At 46.9% G+C, this 16,974-nt stretch overlaps 1 protein-coding gene across 1 annotated transcript in view; it reads left to right on the forward strand.

Annotated features, from left to right (window-relative positions):
* The window catches only part of LOC149743987 (disintegrin and metalloproteinase domain-containing protein 19), an 88,350-nt gene that overhangs the window by 22,804 nt on the left and 48,572 nt on the right, over nucleotides 1–16,974 (forward strand). The window contains exons 4-5 of the mRNA XM_089905921.1: nucleotides 10,870–10,948; nucleotides 16,238–16,314. Coding sequence (XP_089762047.1) covers nucleotides 10,870–10,948; nucleotides 16,238–16,314 — 156 coding nt within the window. The remainder of the gene's footprint in view (nucleotides 1–10,869; nucleotides 10,949–16,237; nucleotides 16,315–16,974) is intronic.

Genomic DNA, 16,974 nt, shown 5'->3' on the forward strand with positions numbered 1-16,974 from the left:
CTCCCATGTGCCCCACTGCCCCCTTTTCCTCCTTCTTTTACCCCCGAGGTTACGGGTTTGCAGGAAACTGGCGGCCCCCACGTTTTCTCCTCTTGCATCAGTCTCCCTGGAGAGAGGTCTAGATGGGCCAAAGGGGCTATAATGACTGCATTATATCAGGCTTGGTTTCTTTTTCCAAGGCCGCCGCCCCGCCCCCCTTCCCAGGAAAGGAAGGACAAGTCATGGAAAGGGATTCCTTTGGAGGAAGACTGGAGTGCTAGAGAAGGAGGAGATCTAAGTGTTGGGAAAGGTGTCAGACCCCTTGTATTCTAGAAACTCTTTATCGATGCTGGCTTTGGGGCTTGGGTAAGAATGCGAAGGTTAAACTGGCCTTTCAGTTATGTGGTGATAGGAATATGGCTGTGGAAAGGGAGATCAGCAGTGTTGAGGATACTGAGTTCCTGATCCCTAGGCGGCCCTTTCTCTCTGTGCTCAACCTATGCGCGCGCGTGCGCGCACACACACACACTCACTCACTCACTCACTCACTCACTCACTCACTCACTCATGCACAGGCACCCCTCCTCCGAAGCTGTGTAGGCAGCTTGTTAGGGGAAATTGGAAGTTGATTGCAGCTGTGGTTTGCAGCAGTTCTAGGAAGAAAGGAAGATAGGTTGTAATATAGAGACTTGGTTTCTAGGGACCAAAGAGTAATACCTACCTTCTGTGTGGCCTGTTAGTGTTTGCAAAGTACTTTCACAGATGACTTTGGAAAGGAGGAAATAATTTTCTGTCTTCCTTTCTAAGTTCTCAGCTGGGTACCCTGTAACAAAAGACAGATTAACAAAAGAGAAACAAACAGAAGTTTATTAACATGTATACATGGGAGATACCCAGAGAAAAATGAGTGACACAGAATTGAGGCTTCTGTAGCATCTTTAACAAAGAACAATAAGTTTGTAGAGAAATGGTAGGAAAAAGGAAAGAGGTTTTAGGCTTCTAAAGGCCATACACTGTGGGAAGGTAAATATTTGGGAAATGATAGATAAAGGCTAGTTTTTAAAGTTTGTTGTGTGGATTCCTCTGGTGCCGTCTCCAGGCTGACCGGGTCTAAAGTTGTCTCTGGTGATTAACTTTTGTCCTTCCTGGTAGAGAGAGGAGGAGGGACACCTTTGAGAATTGATGACCCGCTTTTAGGCAAATAGGAGGGCAAGGAGCTTTTCTTGTATCTGCTTCTTCTCAGTTGCCTTCAGCTCAAAATGATCCTTATGCTAAAGTGGCATGTCTGGGGTGGCATAAGCTGCCACCCTTCATCCTCCTCTCATCTTCATGAGCGAGATGCCATGCGCAGGGCAGGAAAGCTGTGCTTGCCTCCTTCACGTCCCCCAGCACAGTGCCTGGCACATGATTGGCCTCAATTAAATATTTGTGCAATGGGTGTTCCGAAGAGGCACTGCAGCTTGGCCAAGAATCCAGAGCAAATACGTGATGAATTCAAGCCAGGAGGAACTTGGTCTTCCCGAGGCCATGTGCCCCGCAGTTTGTACCATATTATGCTGCTTAAAAAGCGTTCATTGATGAGTTTGCATGGGCATCCTTCCTCTCTGCCTTTTGGGAGTGTCTGGATGGCCTAACTCTTGGCTTATCTACTGCTGATGCTGATGTTTAGGTAGCTTTCGTTCATTTAGACGGACGAGTTTAGAAGCAAAATATAATTCTGTGATGTTGGGAAGTTGATTTTGCTCTTTTTCGTCCATGAGAATGGAATGGGGGTAAGCACTGAACAGAGAGGGTGGCATGTAAAGATTTTTTGTTGCAGTAGACTCTGCCATTTATTCACCAGTCCCCCTCCCCTCCAAAAAAACTTTATGGGAAGCGTATGAGGCAACACATAGAGTGAGGGAAAAGCTGAAGAACTAGGGCTTGAAAAGGCCAGGGTCTAGGAATTCATAGAGAGTCTCTTTGAAACCGAGCAGGATCCTGTGGGGCTCCCGGGCATGGAGGCCTTTTTGTTCCCCATTTCTTGTAGGCAAGACTCCAGCCTCCATGACCTTCCCTGAGTTCCAAAAGGCAGATTCGAACAGCTGCTAATCAAGGGAGGAGCAGCCCAGAAACCGCCTGAGGCGAGATTAAAGGGACCCGAGAAGCTCATCAAGATTAGGAGACCTGAGACCTGGGATTAAGGGAGTGCAGGCCCGTGTGTACACCCTAATCTTGTCAGCGACCCCACCCTTGAACCACTGTTATAAAACCCCTCATCAAATCCAGGTTGGGGACTTCTCTGGTGGCGCAGTGGTCAACAATCTGCCTGCCTGATGCAGAGGACATGGGTTTGAGCCCTGGTCTGGGAAGATCCCACATGCCGCGGAGCAACTGAGCCCGTGTGCCACAACTACTGAGCCTGCGCTCTAGCGCCTGCGAGCCACAACTACTGAGCCCACGTGCCTAGAGCCCGTGCTCCGCAACAAGAGAAGCCACCGCAATGAGAAGCCTGCGCACCACAAGGAAGAGTAGCCCCCCACTAGCTGCAACTAGAGGAAGCCTGTGCGCAGCAACGAAGACCCAAAGCAGCCAAAAAAAAAAAAAAAAAAATCCATCCGGATTGGGATACATGGTTTTCAAGTGTAGGAGCCTGCTGTGGTCCCCTTTGCCTGGCACAGCAATAACACTGTTCTTTCTCCTTCACCTAAAACTCTGTCTCTGAGGTTCGATTCAGCATCAGTAAGCAGAGGCTGAGATTTCAACATCATCTTCAGGCATCACCAATGGTGTGTCTCAGCTCCAGCCATTTTTACCGGTGTCACTCATCTAGAAATTCAGTGAAATGAGACCTGATTGTCCTGACTTGTTATGACTGACTCCAGGTGGGCCCAGTCAGCATGCAGCAAGAGGGGAACATTTCTCTAAATGTAAATTTGGCACTGTTTTCCCAAGAAAGTGGCAGGGCTGCTGGGCAGTGCGGGACAACATATGTCTACTATGTTCTAGGAGGACTTTCCAAGTTCTGACCTTCTTGACTTGCGCATTCACTGTGATTTGTGCTTTAGGATGCTAAGAAACATTGGTCAAGGTTTATCACAGTTACTGGGATATTTAATCAGAGCCTAAAAGGGACCAAGAACCCACATTTAGGGCAGGTTGGTTTGTGGTCTTTGCTTTTTCTTTGTTTGCTTTTATTCATGGGATAGCCCACCTACTCCCCTTTTTCTAAGCATATTTTCATAAGTCCTGTGATCTTAGAGATTTCCTTTCTTCACTTTTCCTGTGTCTTATCCCCAAAGTTTATCTGTACAACTGAACCATTGCCTCTTGCGTTGGCCCTTCCCTTCACGTTAATCTGATAACTGTGGTGATTTACCAGAAACTTGTTGCTATCGGAAATGGGTTTGGTTGCTCGTGGTAACTGGTTTCCACTTCTTTATTTTTCTCAGAAGTAGTATACATAGTACCCCATTTCCCTGAACTGTTCTTATCCAATTCCAATAAGTGCCTATAATGGGTACTTTACAGGACATTGCAAAACAAACCCGTAAACTCTTCTTGGGTGAGCCATTTGGAGGGCCTCTCGGGTCCCTGACAGTTAAGCATCTTGATCCCAAGAGGTCAGCCCTATTTGCACAGAGAGGTTACTCCATCTTCGTGGAGGCAGCCAAGAGCGAGGCCTGAAGAGGATTAAATAAAGACCCTGCTGGCCAAAGGAGTAAACAGTGCTCATCCAAACATCCTTTGGTCGACAACACAAAAGCAAAACACAGGACCAGGACCTGGTCGGAAGGGTGCCAGGTCTTGTGGGGACTGGGAGAAGATGTAATGGGATGCGTTCGGTGACAAGGAGTGTTGATTTAATGCATTGTTTGGACACTTCCTTAATAGAAGATTAAAGACAACATGCTTCGGCTTTATGCCAGGCTTGTGGGTGGCACCGTCTTGCTTTGCGGCATTGCTTCTGGACCTGGGCCTCTAGCAGTGATGATGCTTGCTCAAGTGAGTCCTTGGAGTAGGAGGAGATCTCCTACTCTTTACAGCAGGAGCAACCTTTAAAGTTCCCCCTTCCTTAAACTTTCTGTTCCCTCAAAAAGGAATGCCTCTGCCTGTGGGCCCCTTATTTGGCTTTAGGGCCATGCCTTTGGCATGTTGGTTTGTTTCCATTCCTTTGGAGTCAGAGGTGGAGTGAGCACTGCTTTGGAAATCTTGGTTCTGAGACAGCTTGAGCTGTCTCTTCTCGCCTCTTCTTTCTTGCTCTTTGAAAACAAAAGACAACAAAACACTACTCAATTGAATTTGTTATTTTGTCCCAAATATGGGCAGGCACTAGCCATTACATTAGAATATCATTCTCTGCTTTTCAAAATCTCTTCCTAATGTCTGCCTGTCCTGGGCATCACCATTTCCAACTGATAGAAAGGGAAACTGAGGCTGAGTAGCTTGTGATGTGTGTAGTATCACCTTGCTAGTTAAAAAATGTGAGTATTAAAATTTCTGAATATACCCAAAAGGAGAGAGACTAGTATTATGAGCTCTCAGAAGCCCATTATCTTGGTTAACAATTACCAAGTTTTACTGCATGTGCACATAGATGGTCCTGGAGAAAATGTTAACAATGATATTTGTAGAAAGAAATACTTTATACTTTGCAAAGGTTTCTTTCACATTTGTTCATTTTATTTAGCAAATATTCATAGTCAGACACTCTCCTAACATTGTATAGCAACCCTATGAAGTAGATTCTATTATTTTCCCCATTTTATAGATGAGAAAACTGAGGCACAGAGAGGCTAGCCGATTTGCCCAAGTTCACAGAACTCATAAACGTCCTAGCTAGTATTTGAATGTATTTTCTCATTTGATCCTCTCAGTGGGGCTGTGAGATCATAATTATCACCCTGTTCATTTTCAGTCTGGGAAAAAAACAGAATTTATGTGGCTCAAGTGAAAACAGTTCTCATACAAATACAGAGAGCGAGCGTTTGTCAAAGTTTTGTTTAATTAATGGGGGAACCAACAAAATGATAAAACTGGTTTAAAAATTGGATAGATAAGGGAAACATATATTTTTTCAATAGTGAAGAAGGAATGCTGAGATAACATTGCTAAATTACATACAAAACTGGTTAATATTCTATGGGCAATAAAATCATAACCTTGAGAGTTATCTTTTCTGCTAGATGGAAATCATTTGTATCTCTATTGTATCTTATTAGGTTTTTACAAGTTAACATCTGAGTTTACAGGGTTTTTACAAGAGCTGCCCTAATTAATTGTAAATAGTCTTTCAAAGCTACATTTCCCCCCATGGAGTCCAAAGAACCTTAGAGCTCCCAGAGCCTGTGATTTGACGGTGCTCTTGTGTGACATTGAAAGGCATTACGGTGATCTTTTGCCTCATTTGCAGGGTTTGAAATGACAGTCATGTAGAGAGTAATGCAGCTGGTGCTCGAACCAAACCTTTCTGAGCCCGGGACTTTCTCTCTAGGCTGTGCTGATATCATCTTTAGATTTTGAGAGGGTGCTTAGGAGGCTAGAAATAAGAAAAAGAATTAAAAGTGTTAAAATTGGTACAGTGGAGAATTCCCAGAGACTGAAAAATTATCACCTGGAAAAACTATTAAAAATATAGATTTCTGAGTCCTTCTCTAGAGAATGTAATTCTCAGTGGGGCTGGGATGGGGCCTGGGATTTTATATTTTTTAACAGCATTTCCGGGTGTTGTGTTACTGGGCTGAGTCCCGTTATGACAGCATTGTAAGTATAAGTGAGAAATGAAAGAGCCTTATGTTATCACCCGCATGGATGGACAGGGTGAGGGTGAGGCTCCTCCAGAGAAGATAAGAGGGACCAGCAAGGCTGTACCTCCCAAGCATCACCAGTGTATAAGTGCCCCCAATACTCCTGAAAGAGCTAGATATGGAGCAAGACCTGGGAGAAGGAGGTGTCAGTAAACATAGCCGCTGGGATGAGCAGAGTGCTGTTTGTTTATGCTGAGCATATCTGGGTAGGGTTGTTTTTCAAGGTAGTTTGGAAATTACCACTTTGTCTTCACCGATTTGCTTATCTGAAGCAGCATGCTGGGTGGGGGGATTGGACTCGGGCAGATGTTTTGCAAATTTTAGTCCTCCTGCTTCTCTCTCCCTAGAGGGGGTTTTAGAGAAGCTTAGAGAAGCATTTGAAATTAGTCTGACAGTACATAGTCCTTAAAGGGACGGTTCTGGGTTCGAAGGCTGTGAGCCTTAGGAAAGGTAGGTCAGGGCTGTTGGAGCTGCAGTGTGTTTTGGGGGGTGTGGCTGCGTGTACAGTTACCAGGCCACCAAGGGCAATTCTGTTGTCCCTCCCTGGAGAGTGACCGTATGTTTTATGTCCAATATTTGGGGGACAGCTTATTTTCCCAGTTGGGATGCAGAAGATACAAAGATTCAGAAGATTGCTCGAGGACTTTGGGGTCTGGGCAACCTGAGTTTCACCCAAAGGGAGCACTGCAGTGCCGGCTGCTATTAGCATTGGGATGATGTGTGATCTCTGCTTGCCTGTGGGCTTGTGAGCCTTGAGGGCACGGGTGGGAGGCACTTCTTCAGAAATTGCTTTTCCATCAAAGCCAGAAAAAGGAGGGGGCAGGGTGGGAAATCTTGGACAGTCCTTCTCTCTTCCTGGATGCACATCACTCACAACTCGTTTCCTGAAAATCCTAGCACACTCCAGTGGTGAGAGACAGCTTCCTGCAGATCTGCTGAGCCAGCCCCTTGTCAGAGAGGAGATGAGAACAAGATGTGGTTGGAGAAGGGGTGGCTGGGCTGAGCTGGGCTGCTCAGTGGCTCTGCAGCCCTGTCTCTGAGGGGATAGTGTCTTTGGTGCCGAGAGCAGCGCCAAGGCACCACCAGGGACTGGAGGCATAGATGGGCCTGGCTTGGGGTGATGGGGAGCGTGTGAAAGCAGTGTCTTGTGAATCGGTACAATTGCACAGATAGTGGTGATGGAACATGACCCTTCCTTTTGCTTTTAGAAGGAAGGATGACCCTCCTGGTCAACATCCACAACCGCATTTGGGGAAAGGGTTGTTATTAAAAAAAACAAACAAACCCCCCCCAAAAAACGACCCGTGACATCCTTACATGTCTATCCTCTTTATCTTGCCCTGTGCTTTGCTTACCCCTACGGCTCTTCTCTGCATGTATTCACATCTAAGACCCAGGAGCCTCCTATTTGTGGCATCACATGTTCTCAAGGCTGCTGTCATCACCGTCAAATTGTGCTTTGGACTACTGCTGGCAGTGCTTTAGTTTTATGCTTCTACCTTCTAATAGAGACGGAGCAGAGAACTGCTTAAAACGTATGGTCTGGCCCAACAGACTTGGCTTTGAAACCCGGCTCTGACACTGTGCCGTGACAGCTTGGACAAGTTACAGTTCCGAGGTTGCAGTGTCCTCCTAGGCATGTTGTGAAGGTGAAATGCTTTCTCACTTAAAGGCATGTGAACTGTTTTGATGGCAACTTTTCAGGGTTTCTTAAGCTCAGAATGATCCAGGGTGTGGTGGAGGTAGAAGGGTGATGGAGGCTTGGGTAGTGAGGCACGTGGATATTTCTGAAGTTTGCCTGCTTTAAAAGTATGTTGAGAACTTGTGGTCTAGGGTGGTGGTTCTGCCCGAGACTCACTCAGAGAGTTATTACAACAACAGATGGTTGGGCTCCAACCACATAGTTTCTAGGTGATGCTAATGCTGCTGGTCCTGAAAAGGGCATCTAGGTGGAAGAGGGAGCAGACTGTTTCTTGTAGATTCAGCAGGCAAGGATGAGGCCAGTGGGTGCCGGTTACAGAGAGAGGTAGTTTCTGGTTCAGTGTAAGAACTTTCTCTGACTATTATATGTGGTCAGAAATGGAGTGGGTGGTCTCAGGAGCTCCCTGTCACTGGAGATGCCCAGTGCCGAATGGCCATCTGGCAGATTCCTACACAAGGTAGAAGATTCATTCATTCGTTCATTTATTCATTCATCCACTTTTTCCACAGAATAAACCTGCCTGGTACTAGGAGCTGGGGAGAAGCATTGAACAAGGCAGTCATGCTCCCTGCTCTTAGGGAGTCCACAGTCTAGTGAGTTCGGCTTAATGATTCCTGAGGTCCCTCTCAGCACTGAGGCTCTGAGAGTCCTATGATGACAGTGGCAGAACTTCTGAATAAGAAGGTGCAGAAAGATGCTTACCCTTCTGAGGATGTGTGGCCAAGAACCGACAAGAATGTAGACTCCTCTGAGGTTCAGTCTGGATTGCTCTCTTTGGAGCATCTTGGTGTCACTGGATGAATATTTCCCCCCCTAAGGCTCAGAAAAGGCTGGGAGTGTATTTTCCAGGAGTGGATTACTGTGGGAAAACTCACGTCTCCCTACTGTCATCTAGGATGGACTGTTAAATTCTGAACTCCTGACTCGCCGTCCATTATGCAGTCTGTGAAAGCAGACCAAGGAAATGGGCTGCAGGAATGAGCTCATTGTTTTTTCACCTCTCTCAAGTGATATACTGGGGAGTTAATGGCTGGGGGGAGTTGAAAGGAAATAGGTAAATTCCACCAGTTTTTCTGGGTTCTTCCCATCATAATCCCTGTTGAAAGCAATAATGATAATCACTAACCTTTACTGAGCTCCACTCTGAGCCAGGACTGGTTTTAAGCTCTTTTCATGCATTATGTTATTTTACTCAGATGACAACCCTGTCAAGTAGAAGGGATTTTGCAGAAGAGGAAACAAAGGTTTGGAGAGGTAAAACAACTCGCTCATGGCCATAGAGACAGTACATGTCAGAACTGGCACTGAAACTTAGTCTCTCAGACTCCAGACCATGTTCTAAGCTCCTAGTATGCTCAACGACGCACTCATTCATGCATTCAGTAATTAGTTAACACATTCTTTCACTGAGTACATGTTAAACACCAGTATATACTGGTGAGCAAAACAGCTTGGCCTCTGTCCTCCTGGGGCTTACAGTTTATCTCGCTCAGACAAATGGGTGACTCTTCCCTTCGATCCTTGACTGGTTAGATGCTAAGGAGAAAGAGAAAGGGAGACAGAATCTGGCAAGTTAGCTACTGACCCAAGCTTTCCATGTGAATTGGAGTTTCTCTACACAAGCTGGGTTTTCTGTTTTGCTTTGTTTTTACATCTCCCTGTTGGGTTTCTTTTCTTCTCGTCCAAGCCAGCACGTTGAAGGGCTTGACATAGTGCAAGAGCCAACCCTTGTGGCATTTGCCTTCCGACTGCACTCTTTGGGTGGAGGGGAATCTGAGAGTCTGGGGTCCCAGAACTTAGAGCTGGAAGTGACTCCGAGAGACTCTGGAGATCCTCTTCAATGACCCTCTCTTGTGGGAAATGTCACCTCTTACAAAACCAGGGTGGTCCCTGCAGGTCCCTTTGGCTTTCTATGCTGGCCTCAGCATGTATCTTCTTATTTAAAAAGCAGTTTCAAATTAGATTTTCCGTTTTCAGAATAAATACATGATAATTATTCTTTAAGATCAACCAGTTTTTCAGAAATATTATACAGCTTACATTGTGAACATCTTCCGTAATTCCCTGAGATAACCACCATTAACGACGGGCGTGCCCTCCTCCAGCTGTTGTTGATGCATGCACTAGTGTGTACTGCTGTTACTTTTTCATTAAAAGGGATTTAAAAAGTACATACTCTCCTGAAATTTATTGTCTTTATCTAACTCCATTTTAGACATCTTTCCACATTAGTAGATATAGATCCACTTAATTCTTTTTTGTTAGACTCCAATTTTTAATGGTGCCTTCCATTACAAACTTTGCCCCCTGACCACGATTTTCTTTAGATTCGTTCTGCTTTTAACGTGGCTGAGCTAGTTGAAGCGTCCATTTGGCTCTTTTGTCTTTTAACTTTCAGGGAAATTCTAAAAGCCTTATTTGAGGTCACCTTGCCTTTGGTGAGGGATTCTTTTTTTTTCTTTTCTGCGGTACGTGGGCCTCTCACTGCTGTGGCCTCTCCCGTCGCGGAGCACAGGCTCTGGACGCGCAGGCTCAGTGGCCATGGCTCACGGGCCCAGCCGCTCCACAGCACGTGGGATCTTCCCGGACCGGGCCAAGAACCAGTGTCCCCTGCATCGGCAGGTGGACTCTCAACCACTGCGCCACCAGGGAAGCCCTGGTGAGGGATTCTTAACCCCAGCTGCAAGAGGTCTGTTGCAAGAGAGAAACCAATGTCCAATTTTAGGAAAGAAAAAACAATATTGGAAGGCTAACACGTAAAACTACCAGGTCTCAGGGGATCTGAACCACTAGGTCTCAGAAAAGATGGGCAAAGGAAACTCCTGGAACCCATGCAGCAGGAACAGGAGCAGATGAATAGCTCCCATTTGTTAAGTTCTTGCAGCATTGCTCCATTGGTTGGCTCGCGCCGAGGGCCGCCCTTGGCCAAGGCCAGGTAGGATACCTTGATTGACAGTCTTACCAAAACATGCAACAGGGAAGAGGGGTTCCCTTAAAGGAAAATTGGTGTGCTGATACCAAAAGTTGGTGGATACGCTGGAGAAATAATCAGTCAAGGTACACAATAGGGTCCATAGACCCTGGGAAATTTTGTGAATGTGTTTGCACATGTATTTTCCTAGGACCCAGAACAAGTTAAGATCTGAGATAACTGCTTTTGTGGTCAACTCTGTCTGGTTGTGGCTGACTTAAGCGATGATCCCAATGAACACAAAGTTCATAACAAACTTCACTCTGTTTTTCTTTTTATTCCTTGAGCCGTTCCATAGGACTGCCTAGTTCCTTCTGTGTGGAGACGCTTGGGGTGGCTCTACCAAGTTTAGTTAGAATCACTGGCTGCTGTTCCCAGGACCATGAAGTCCATCATCTAAGGAGACAAATGCCTGTTTTTATTCTTTTCAGGCACCTTTTTGCTCCAGCCTACACAGAAACCCAATATACTCCAAGTGGCAACCCTCGAACTACCACCCTGAAATCCGAGGTAAGTTCAGGTCAATATCTATCAAGCAGATGCCCTATCCCAGACCCACCCCTAGGAAGTGAGGAGATGCTCAGTGGAGACAGTCCCTCCCCTGAAGAAATTGTTTTCCTGACGGAGACCCAGGGAGTGAGCAGGAGACACGAAATATGAATTTGTTGTTTCGTAAGCGTTCCTTTCCCGTTTGCTGGCTAAAATGGTGAAACAAACAATATTTTAAGCAAGTTGCATCTGATTAAAGTTGATATAAATCATTGTGAAGCGTACATTTTCTTTGCTTTATGTTAATTACCCACATACTAACAAAAGTTTAAGTAGGAGAAATGATTTGCTGGTAATCCTGTCATCTCACCCAATCAGGTGTTTGTTTTTTTTTCATATGGACATGTAAGGTTTTGTACTCTGCCTTTTTTTTTTTTTTAAGATGTTGGGGGTAGGAGTTTATTAATTATTTTTTATTATTTATTTTTGCTGTGTTGGGTCTTCGTTTCTGTGCGAGAGCTTTCTCGAGTTGTGGCAAGCGGGGGCCACTCTTCATCGCGGTGCGCGGGCCTCTCACTATCGCGGCCTCTCCCGTTGTGGAGCACAGGCTCCAGTCACGCAGGCTCAGTAGTTGTGGCTCACAGGCTTAGTTGCTCTGCGGCACGTGTGATCCTCCCAGACCAGGGCTCGAACCCGTGTCCCCTGCATTAGCAGGCAGATTCTCAGCCACTGCGCCACCAGGGAAGCCCTGTACTCTGCCTTTTTAATGTGGTTTTAGGATGTGAAGTTTTTCTTATTTTGCTGCTCTACCTTCATATTGGGTATTTTTCCCCTCAAAGTTGAGCTTGGCTGTTTGCACAGAGATTCGTCATTTAAATGGTGTTTCAGTTTTAGTCTTTTAGTTTGCTCCACCACACCATTTGGTCACTGGTGGACATTTAAGGTCATGAATCATACACATTTCATGGTTTGCTAGCTTTTCCTACAGGGCACCTTTTAGAATTTGTAGGATTAGAGTGGTGGTTCTCCACTAGGAGTGATTTTGGTTTAAATCATTTCTTTTCCTTAAATTTTTGTTAAATATGTTGGTAATGAACATAAAGCAAAGGAAATATGCTTCGTGATGACTTATACCAATTTTAATCAGGTGCAATTACCCTAGAATATTCTATTTGTCTCTTTGACTGTTTTAGCCAACAAAGGAGGGGACCCTTGGCAATTTGTAGGCACAGTTTGGGTTATCATGACTGGGAGGTGGATGCTACTGGCATCTGGTGGGTAGGGATGCTGCTAATTACCCTACAATGCACAGCCCAGTCCTCCACAGCAGAGAATTATCTGGCCTCAAATGTCAGTAGTGCCCAAGCTGAGACATTCTGGACTTGAGTGACCCTTCTGAGACTCTGTACCAAAGAGCAGGGGTGAAGGAGAAGGGAAGACAGACTCCAGCAGAAGGAGCAGTCTTTTGCCTTTGGGGCTGGATGTCATGGGCTTTTGTGGTGTGCGTATCTTGGGGGTGTGGTGTGTAGGCAGCACGATGGGCTCCTCCCACAGCTTCTCATGACCCTGAGGTTCCCACGTGATCCAGTCTCTACAGTAGCCCTGCCGGAGTGCAAAAGCCTAGAAGACAATGACAGCCAATAACAGTCGTTAGCAGCACAGATGAGTTTATCAGATCACCCTTGAATGAGGAGAGGGACACAGGACAGTTAGGTTTCGATGAGTCCCAGAGGTCTGTAGTAACTTGGTAGCTGAGGGGCTATGTTGGACTGTTGGGTGTGAAGATCAGGGCTGCCTTCTTCACCAAGACCTTCCTGGGGTGGGGGGAGTGGCTGGTGCCCACGGGAGGCAAGTAGGCTCTGTCTTCTCATCTCTGGGAAGGCTGGCCAGCTGTGGCTCCACACCTTCTTCAAGGCCCCTTGTTTGGAACTTCTTCCTCCCTTGAGACTTCTGTTCTCTGTCTCCAGCTCGGTGGGGAAGGGACAGACATGCCTCAAAAGCCCCTCGCCATTATGACCTCACAAAGCACCCTCCTCTGGGCTTGGCTTCTGCACTTCTGTGCTGAAGAATGGGCCTCAGTGCTCTGAGTTTGCCATGAGCTCATGCTTCCTGCTACGAAAGCCCCCTCAGGGTGGCCCCCTTAGGCTGAGAAGCTGGGAAGGAATGCGATGACTTCATGGCTGTTGTGTACTTGTTCTTTGTGCTCTCAGGGTTAGGCAGAGATGTTGTGAGGGCCTTTGAGAAACAGAGGACAGTGAGAGAACTTCCCCTCCCTCCCAGAGAGCCCCTCCTTCCTGAAGGTCTCGTTGACTGAAGCACAGAAGCACATCTCGCCTGAAGCATGGGATGCCTCTTTGTTTTCTTACATCCCCTGCTCCTAGGCTCTTGCAAAGCCCCCCACCCAGCCCCAGGGGGCTTCCAGTCAGCTTTCTTACTTGGGAGCTGAAGACTCAAAGAGAAATGGGAATGGAATAAACCACTTAGCCTCGCTTGACCCAAATGTTGTGGATCACACTCTCCTACCAAACTTGGCCAGGGGTAGTGGGATTTGTGGGAACATTATCCAACCCATTGCTGGGCCTGTGGGCTCCAGCCCTGATCTAGGTCAGATCACTGGGGGAATGGTCTGTGAGTGTGTTCCAGTAGAACGAGTTGCAGAGTTTGGGGTCTGAAGCCAGGGTTTTAGTCTTGGCTTTAACTAGCTGTGTGACCTGAAAAACCCTTTTGACCACACTAGTGTTGAGTTTCCTCATCTGAAAATTGGATATACTAAGATCTGACTCTCAGGGCTGTGGAAGGGTAAGATGAATCACTGATTTTTATGGGAATTTATAAACATCTCTTCCAACGCCACATCTTACATATGAGGAAATTGAGGGGAGAAGAGAAAAAGGAACATGCCGAAGTCGAGATAACCAGTGAGAGGCAAGGCTTAGACTAGTACCTCAGTCTCCGTTGGTGCTGGAAGATAATAGAGTTTTGACAAACTAAGTTCCATGCACTTTGCTGGGTCTGCTTTTGCTAAGAGAGACAGAGCATGGAGTCTGAAGTCAGGCTGCTGGGGTTTGAATCTCCACTTTGCCGTGTGGCCCTGTGAATGACCTAAAACCTCTCCAACTTTTAGTTCCCCCTTTTAAAAAATGAGAATAAGAGTATCTACCTCATAAGGCTGTGGTCAGAATTAAAGGGAAAAAAATCATGTAAATTGTTTATCCAGGAGCAAGAGCTGGGTAGATGTTAGCTCTTACTGTTAATAACAGTAAATGGCAGGCATTATTATCAAATGCGGTGATGTGTGTGACAGCCCTTTGTAAAGTGTGTTGCACTATACTCATGCCTAGAGCTGAGCAGAGGGTAGAACCAGAGAATGTAGACGAATGGGTTAGCTGTCTCCTGGGTCACATGCTTGCCTGCTGGGGACCAAGGAACAACCACAATCAAGTGTGGTCCTGGTGATGGATCACTCGGACTGTTGTTATGTAGGTGAATGCCAGAGATTCCCAATTGGCCCTGCTCAGGCCCAGGACGTTGGTGGGGAAAGATAAAGCTTCTGTGTCTGCAGCTACCCAGTTTACATCCTTCTTAAGCCCTTTTTAAGAACCTGGCTCTGCCCTGGAGATTTTACCTTCTTTCTCTTCGGACCAGCTTATCTCTTTTGACCTTTTGGGAAGAAGCTTGTAGGAATGTGTCCCTTGTTATCACCCGTTGGTGTGCTGGGAACAGTCCTGGTTTGTGTCCGCCTGTCTGGTTTAGTACTTTATCACTCTCAACGGGGTCCTGGTTTGCCTCATAAATGCTCTGGCTACCCTACTTATCAGACACTCTGCTGGCACCTCGAACTTTATTTCAAGCCATTCTTCATGATTTGTAATTATCTTTGTATGGCTTTTAAACCAATATTGGCTCTCACAAGACCATAAGTCCTACGAAGGCTGGAGCTGTGTCTGTTGCTCACTGTTGTGTCTCGGGGCCTAGTCCTGGGCCTAGCACAGAGTGGTTTGTAGCCATGAGGAATCCAGCCGGGCTCGGAAGACCAGATGGCCGTGAGATGCCCTGGCTAGAGAGCAGCAGCAGACCTGCAAGCGTCCATGGACACAGGTGCCAAATCAAGTCTGCTCCAGGTGGGTAGGGATTCAAGGGGAGCAGGGAAGATGGGGGATAGACCAGTTTCCTACAGCTGCTGTAACTAAGTGCCATCAACTTGGAGGTTTAAAACAACAGAAATATGTTCTCTCATAGTTCTGAAGGCTAGAAGTCCAAAATCAAGGTTATGCTCCCTCTGTCGTCTCTAGGGAAGGATCCTTCCTTGCCTCTTCCAGCTTCTAGTGGCTCCTGGCCATGCTTGGTGCTTCTTGGCTTCTAGTTTTGTCTAATCTCTGCCTCCATCTGCACATGGCCTTTTTCTTTGTGTGTGTGTGTCTCTCTGTGTCCTCTCTTCTTTTTATAAGAATACTAGTTCAGTATTGCCTCATCTTAATTTAATTACATCTGCAAAGACCCTATTCCAAATAAGATCACATTCTGAGGTTCTGGGTAGGCATGAATTTTGCGGGGGACAGTGTTCAGTCCTTACGGGGGGTCAAAGATGTGAGTCTAGTGGGGAGGCAGGCTTTTGAGAAGCCAGTGTTTCCTGTGGCCAGCATCATGTCATAGAAAGATATCTGAGGGACTTCCCTGGTGGCGCAGTGGTTAAGAATCCGCCTGCCAATGCAGGGGACACGGGTTTGAGCCCTGCTCCGGGAAGATCCCACATGCCGCAGAGCAACTAAGCCCATGCGCCACAACTACTGAGCCCACGCTCTAGAGCCTGCGAGTCACAACTACTGAGCCCACGTGCCACAGCTACTGAAGCCTGCGCATCTAGAGCCCGTGCTCCGCAACAAGAGAAACTACCGCAATGAGAAGCCCGTGCAATGCAACGAAGAGTAGCCCCCGCTCGCCGCAACTAGAGAAAGCCCACGCGCGGCAGTGAAGACCCAGCGCAGCCAAAAATAAATAAATAAACTGTTTCTCTGAAAAAGAAAAAAGAGATCTGAAATCCTGGGTTCCCCAACTAGCAGTGAGACCTGCGGCAAATCTCTTTGCCCCTCTGAGCCTTAGCTTCTTCATCTTTTCAGTGAGGATGATGGCATCCACTCTGTCCCACCGCCCAGGAACATTGCAAGGGTCAAATAAAATGGTGGCTTAGAAAGCTCTTTGCAGATTGTAAGCTTAGGGTAGGTATATAATCATCCCTGACTTGCACGAGACACTAACGTTGCCATGCTTATCAGTATCCTGTGGTCTGACCACCCGCTTTCTCCGTGCTAGGATCACTGCTTTTACCATGGGACGGTGAGGAAGGCAGAGCAGTCCAGTGTCACGCTCAGCACCTGCCGGGGAATGAGGTAAGAGGCCCTGACAGTGCTGGGTGGGGCGTGCCCGAGACTCTCCCCAGCAATGGAATTTTTTAAGCTAAGCGGGGCTGGCCTTGGGCAGGGACCTTGAGAAGCTGTCTATTGAGAATGTATGCAAGCCAGCTCTGAGAAGGGCTGAGCTTGGGAGGGACAAGGGAAGTAATCCTTTGATGATGGTGACGGTAAAAATAATAATGTTAATAATAGATAACCCACAGATTCACTGGGGATTGAGCATACTCTTTCCTGAGGAGCTTGAGGTTTTATTATTATTTAGGTATGGTGAAGCCCACAGAGCAGGAGACAACTGCCATCGAAAAGACACTTTATTGTACTCCAGATCCCAGGAGGAGGGGCACGCCATGCTGGGGCTGGGGCACAGGGCAGCACAGGGGTCAGTCAGGAGGCAGACGGGGGAGAGGGAATGTGGGCAGGAGTCTTTATTGTGGGTTCTGTGGAAAGGAACAGGAAAGGCAGGGTAAGCAGGCTTAGGATTGGCTAGTTTGAATAATTTTGGTGGGATCTGGGGCATGGGGCTGTCCCTAGTTGTCTGGTACCTGGCCCTGGGGTGAACAGGCCTGGGGAGGTGGGCGGCCCAGAGAGTGAGAAGCCCATTGGAAAGGCATGCTGTGCTCACTGGTGAGTTACCAT

The sequence above is a fragment of the Delphinapterus leucas genome, unplaced genomic scaffold (assembly GCF_059928025.1).
Source record: "Delphinapterus leucas isolate spDelLeu-1000000601 "Yukka" unplaced genomic scaffold, BTC_Dleu_Yukka2 spDelLeu_asBTCV2_sq31, whole genome shotgun sequence".
NCBI classification, from domain to species: domain Eukaryota; kingdom Metazoa; phylum Chordata; class Mammalia; order Artiodactyla; family Monodontidae; genus Delphinapterus; species Delphinapterus leucas.